The sequence below is a fragment of the Solanum tuberosum genome, unplaced genomic scaffold (assembly GCF_000226075.1).
Source record: "Solanum tuberosum cultivar DM 1-3 516 R44 unplaced genomic scaffold, SolTub_3.0 scf00140, whole genome shotgun sequence".
In the NCBI taxonomy this organism is placed as follows: Eukaryota; Viridiplantae; Streptophyta; class Magnoliopsida; order Solanales; family Solanaceae; genus Solanum; species Solanum tuberosum.
Window position 1 is genome coordinate 93,356 of NW_006239064.1, and position 6,324 is coordinate 99,679.

Sequence of the window (6,324 nt, forward strand, 5' to 3'; positions counted from 1 at the left end):
GTTTTCATTTAATTATTTCTTGAGTAGCAAAGACTAAATATATATAAATAACATGCGTGGACAAATATATAGTCAAAGGTCTGTCAAAAAAGCTATTTTTATACATAATTTTTTTATATATTTGCTTAAAACAAAATATAAATAAAGTTCAATTCGAATTTTCATGGTCAAATTAATATTCAAATAAAGTAAAAAATTTCTGAAAGAAGTTTAATTTATAATTTCTTATGACCAAACGAGTGGTGTAATTTATTTTTTATTTTGCGCGAAGCGCGGATAAGTTCCCTAGTTGTATATATAATGAAGATAAAGAGATGAAAGTTAATACTACTAAATATTATTCCCTTTGTCCTATATTAATTGATCATTATATTAAAAACATTTATCATATTAGTTTGCACCTTACTAAATTAAAATTAAAATTAAAATTTTCATATATTACCGTTGCAATTAATTCCTTTTGCAAGTGTTCACATTTGTTTGTATAATCCTATAAAGCTTTTTAAGAGGTGAATTAATAAAATTATCTTTTTATTTATAATTTCTTAAATACAATGTAAAATGAAGGCATAATATATAAACATGACCCTTAACTTGGCGTCAGCGGACAAGTATGTCTTCCTTTGAGTGTGCACAAGTAGACACACACATGTCCTACATGGCATAATACACGTAGAATGTTGCATTTGACACAAAATTTCCATGTAGGACGAATGTGTATTTGTTCAATTTTATACAAGTTTAAAAGCCTACTTATACACACCCAAAGTTAAAAGTCATAAATTGTTAGCTGACGCCAAGTTAAGGGTCATGTTTATATATTATGCCTTCATTTTACATTGTATTTAAGAAATTATAAATAAAAAGATAACTAACAATTTATGACTTTTAACTTTGGGTGTGTATAAGTAGGCTTTTAAACTTGTATAAAATTGAACAAATACACATTCGTCCTACATGGAAATTTTGTGTCAAATGCAACATTCTACGTGTATTATGCCATGTAGGACATGTGTGTGTCTACTTGTGCACACTCAAAGGAAGACATACTTGTCCGCTGAAGCAAAGTTAAGGGTCATGTTTATATATTATGCCTAAAATAAAAAGTGATTAACTAATTTGGGATCGAGGGAGTAATAAAAATTATTCCTCACGCTACATGTATAGGCACATTAAAGGAAGTGTCCTACTATAAGTAGGTCGTCGGTATAACAAGAGACCTATTGTTCAATAATGCCTAATGAGAGCTAACAGATGACGTAAATTAATTTATGCATTTTTACGGTCACATTCTCCTAGCAATTGGTATTGTGGTGTTTTGATCAATTTGGACACATTTTGACTAATTTCTCGAGATATCTATCACCTCCTACCAATAATAAGTATCAAATAATGCTGTCCTCCAAGACTAAGACAAAATAGAAGAAATCACATAGTAATATTTTTGTTTATGCTAGACTTTAAACCTTTCAAGTTTCAACCCACTATATCAATTATCACACAGCCACACCCTTAACGGTTTAACTACTCATAAATAAATAGACAAAAAAAAAGAGAAGAGTATACCATTTCTATATATAGTTTAGTTCATTTTGATGCCCATTTATGTTACGGACTCTTGCATATGAGACCATTTGTACACATAAAAACGATCTTAAAGATGAGAGTGTTCTTGAACTTTTGATCCCGTTTATACAAATATGAGTAGAGTATCTCCTCCATGGTATTGAAACAAGTAGATCTCTTTTGCTTCTACATTGAAATCATTCCTTGTGTCAATAATAAGATTCAAGAGTTTCTTTACAATTTAACTTGGTACGTACATTGTCATGGAGAACTATGTAACAGCTTTTTTTTTTTTGCATCGGAGACTAATTTTAGATCTTATACCGGTCCAAAAGGGGGGGTTATGTGCCCCCGGTTGAATTCAGCACGCTCTTAGATAAAACTTCTGCAATCTGAAAACAAGATAGATATCTTTTATGGACTGTTGTTAATCCTTTCAATCGATTGCATTGTGTAAGAGAAAATGAAATAGTATGAGTCTAACAACGCGAAAGAGGGAATCCAATTCCATGACGAGTTGTAGGAAAAACAACGAACAAAAACGTGCAGATCACCCCAACAGCCATTGGCAATATTGCGAGAATCTCCTGAGCATCTGGAGACGGAGAAGGGTACAAACATTTCATCACATTCTGATCAAACGCCGCGACAGCACAAAAAACAAGTATTGACAAAAAAGCATGAAAGAAATCAATGAATTTCATCTTATATATTGCTGCATCCTCAGGAGGGGATGAGCCATCAATAATCCATAAACCCCTGAATGTAGCCAATCCATAACGGACTTTGCCTCTTTCGTCACGAAAACTGTCTGTAAAACAGAGGAAAAAACAAGAAATCGCGCAAATTCCCAAAAGGATTAATGTCATAGAATGACTTATTGAAGAATGACATTGTCCTTCATGTGTTATAACTGGTGATAATATTTGGAATGCAAGAACAGAACCTGAAGGCAAAAGATTTGATAAAATGGCTGTTTTTTTGAATGTTTTTCTAATGACTTTTTGTGCTGGTGTTTTCTGTGGTTTATCAACAAGCTGTAAATCTTCTAACAAAGGTATTTCCAATTGATTTTCAGATGTAACAGCAGATTCTGTTCCTAATTTCTCTGTATTTATCGCGACGGAATCTGAATTCTTGGAGGCCTCCATATTTGTTGAATCTTGTAGTAAATAATTCTTTGTTGTTGAAGGTTTTAGTTATTTGGGTGAATTTTAGAAATATATATACAGCAACAGAGTTTCCAAAAACAGAGATTTTGATGCAAGGCTTTGGTTCATTTGTTATTAAAAAGGGTATATGGGTTTTTAGTAAAAGATTTTAAGGCTAGAATTAATTCACGCCTTTATTTTACGTAAATAAATATAGAATGTTGATTGCCAGGGTTTATTAAATTATGGTTTGATAACGTAACTTAATTGTTTTAAATGAGTCTAGGATACGTTAATTATATTACTGAAAACAAACTATCCAAAGTATACTTTAGGCATAATATATATTTATGCCCTTTTGAGCGTGATTACACGCGTTTTCGGGTATATTAGTATATGCCTATATGGCCTGCAAGGAACATTTTTAAGAGGAAAAGAAGACACAAAATGTGAGACCATATATTTATTTCAATTGCAAATTTAACATCATCCTAGAGGATTTCACCTGCAAATTTAAACAGTCGAGGAAGAAAATGAAATGACGAAATAACAAACAGTTTAGCTAATGGTAGCGTCCTACGTTCTCATTTTCGTCCAGTGCTATTCAAGTTCAAGTCCTGAAGATTGAGCAACAAATCATCGGCACTCAAGTAGGCTTTGTTGGCTGAATTGGAAATGGTATGTGCAATGTCTCTTGCTGCTTCGATTTTTCTGAGAGTGATGAATGCTGGATTGTTAGCGATAGCTTGACCAATCAGCTGCGCGCTCTTAGCCTCACCCTGCGAGAACAATACAAATAGGAACTCAAGCTCCATATAAAATGATGACAGGTTGAAGCAGTAATTGACTTTTCAAATTTCAAAAATCACAACTTTGAGTAAACCTATGGCTAAATGGGAGCTAAGATTAAAGATAGAAGGATAAGATCGGGAACTAATGTTGACCTGAGCTCTAATAACAGCGCTACGTTTATCTTGCTCAGCTTTTTCCACAATAAACTTTGCTCTCTCAGCTTCTTGAGCAGCCACCTGTTTTGCTTCAATTGCAGCTGTGAACTCCTTTCCAAAAGTCAGGCTTGTTATCGAGACATCATCTAAAGCGATGTTGAAGTTGGCTGCCCTCTCAGTTAAGATCTTCCGTATTTCTCTACTAACATTCTGCACGAGGTACACACAATTGAAAAAAAAATGACGAAGAACCTTATGAGTTTCTATGACAGCCAAATACAGAACATTCCTCACAATTGATGCAACCACATGCAGTACTTAGTACCGATGAAGTATTACCAGTTACGGCCTTATAGCACAATAATTACTTCTACACTTCAACCGATAGCAACATCAACACATGAAGTAGGTACATGTCCTCTCACACATACCTCTCTCTGGGTGATAAGCTGGCTAGCATTGTACTGTGCAACCACAGATTTCAAAGTTTCATGAATAATTGAAGGCAGGACTCGTTCATTATAATTTTCACCAAGTGATCGGTAAATAGTGGGTAGTTGATCTGGTACTGGACGTGTGAGAACTCGAAGTCCAATCTTTACCTGAAAAATCATCAAGGAGAAAGATCAATGTCTACAACCATTCATTCTTTTAGCAAGCCTATCCGCAATCCCCCTTCTTTCGGTTTCTCTTTTCCTTTTATATTTCTTGGATCAAGGATCAATGCAGGTATTGAGAAAAAAATTACCATCTGAAGGTCACGACTTCCGGAAGTACTCTCCACTAGATGTGGACGTGCACGAACGTCATATATCACAGGCCTATCGATCCAAGGAATCATGAAATGAGTCCCTTCTGGATAAACCTATTCATCAAGCAGAGCATCGTGCATCAAAAACACACAAGGCAAGTCTGAAGTATATGAAATCCAGGTCTAAAGGTTCATATACGAGGCTGTACACCATAAACCACCATATTGAAAATACGATAAAATAAGTAGATGACAATATCTTCAAACCATAATATACTTGAATGTGCATGGACATCAAGGTACAGAAGAAATATGAACAACACATACTGATTTATACATTTTACTCAAAGGATAGAAGCAAACACACCCTGCTTGCTAAACGATAGAAGCAAACATTTTACTTGACGAATGCTAGAGTCAAGTCAATCTGATTTCCAAATATCATCCTAGTCCAATAGAGAGAGTACAAGGCATACCTTATCTTTAACACCAAGAATACGGTTAAAAACAATGGCACGATTCCCGCCATCAACATTGTAGAGACTGTTAGCAATTCCATACACACCAAGACCGAAAACAATCCCAAACTTGATCAAGGGAGAAGTGGCACCACCACCAGCACCAGGCATCTTAGGAACCTTAACATTCTTGAGATCCATTTAACTAGTCCCTGAGAGTAAACACAATAAAACTCATCATTATAACAAGTACTTCCTCGGTTTCAAAAAGAAAACATCTTTTCAGCTCCAACTTTTCACATGACATGTTTAATGCCATAAGATCTGCATATCTTTAATTAAAGACCACAAGATCCAAAAATCTTCGTTAATCTGTGTTTAGTCAGAACAAAGACAAACAAATTGAAACGGAACATCCTGACGAGCTTTTACAAGTAACCATTAGCTCTTATGAGCTATGACTAGTCAACACACAATTCAATTTCGTCATCTCTAATGTAAAGAACTTGACAAAATTTATATTATGTTCACTAAGATTGTGAATATCAAGGAAATCTTCATGACCAACCGAAAAACAACAATACATGATTGTCTTCGTTCGTGTTAGAAAGGCTTTGATGATTCAAGATTCATATTTATTAACCCATTCAATTCGACATACTACATTGTACACCAATGCAATGTTACATTGTTACAATTTTATTAAGTAATTCAATAGGAAATTGTCAAAATTATGCAGAACACACAATTATAAATTTTTTATTTTAAAAAAAAATACATACATAACAAAAATACAAAAAAAATATAATGTGTAGATAAAAAAGAATGGAACTTTTAAGAGGAAGATCTTTTTACCTGATCGAAATGCAGGGAAGGAATTTTCTAGAAAGTTAGAACTGAAATGGGGTTTAATGGAAACATGTAAAAGGGGTTTTATTAATAGTTTAGGGCTTAATGATTTATTTAAAATGGTCAAATTTGTCCTTGAGAATTTTATTACTACATATTTGTCCTAATATATTGTGCTACAGTGAGAAAAAAAGTTTTAATTTTGTTTTTAATATATAATCCAGCTTAAAGAAAATCATAACTAAAATAAATTAAATATTTTTATTGAAGAATTTGAACTTGTAAAATTCAACATGAAAGTAAATGAAAGATGATTTACTTAAGATAAGAGTATGCACCGAACAATTTTTTTTTTTGGGGAAACTTAAGTAAATTTGAACAGCTCATAAGTAGAAATTACAAGATGGGGAATCGAATCCTAAAATTTTCAGTTTGGCCATAGTACCACACCTGAACTTAATGCTATATATGATCAAATTTGGATCCGGTCCTATCCGACTCAATCCAAAACTTAGAACAATCGACTTGTTTGGACGGTAAAATGGGGAGAACGGGAGTCATGCCTGTTTAATATTCGGTCGTGTGTAAAAAAACTTTTTAAA

General features: G+C 33.5%; 2 protein-coding genes across 2 annotated transcripts; both read right to left on the bottom strand.

The window, feature by feature from the left end:
* Window positions 1-2,045: 2,045 nt before the first annotated feature.
* LOC102584291 (uncharacterized) lies at window positions 2,046-2,717 on the bottom strand. The gene has a single exon (XM_006351968.1). The coding sequence runs from the start codon at window positions 2,715-2,717 to the stop codon at window positions 2,046-2,048; it is 672 nt and encodes a 223-aa protein (XP_006352030.1).
* A 437-nt stretch (window positions 2,718-3,154) lies between these two features.
* Window positions 3,155-5,802, bottom strand: LOC102582885 (prohibitin-1, mitochondrial-like). The gene is made up of 6 exons (XM_006351881.2): window positions 5,729-5,802; window positions 4,892-5,085; window positions 4,413-4,529; window positions 4,096-4,266; window positions 3,662-3,874; window positions 3,155-3,496 (listed from the first exon to the last, which is right to left on the bottom strand). Exons 2-6 carry the CDS (start codon window positions 5,072-5,074, stop codon window positions 3,302-3,304), a joined length of 879 nt encoding a protein of 292 aa, XP_006351943.1. The 5' UTR covers window positions 5,075-5,085; window positions 5,729-5,802; the 3' UTR covers window positions 3,155-3,301.
* Window positions 5,803-6,324: the final 522 nt, after the last annotated feature.

Coding starts and splice junctions, on each gene's coding strand:
- LOC102584291 (XM_006351968.1), bottom strand. CDS start 2,717: ATGGAGGCCTCCAAGAATTCAGATTCCGTCGCGATAAATACAGAGAAA.
- LOC102582885 (XM_006351881.2), bottom strand. CDS start 5,074: ATGGATCTCAAGAATGTTAAGGTTCCTAAGATGCCTGGTGCTGGTGGT. Junction 3,875..4,095: donor AGCTTATCACCCAGAGAGAG/GTATGTGTGAGA, acceptor TACCTCGTGCAG/AATGTTAGTAGAGAAATACG. Junction 3,497..3,661: donor GCGCTGTTATTAGAGCTCAG/GTCAACATTAGT, acceptor TTGTTCTCGCAG/GGTGAGGCTAAGAGCGCGCA.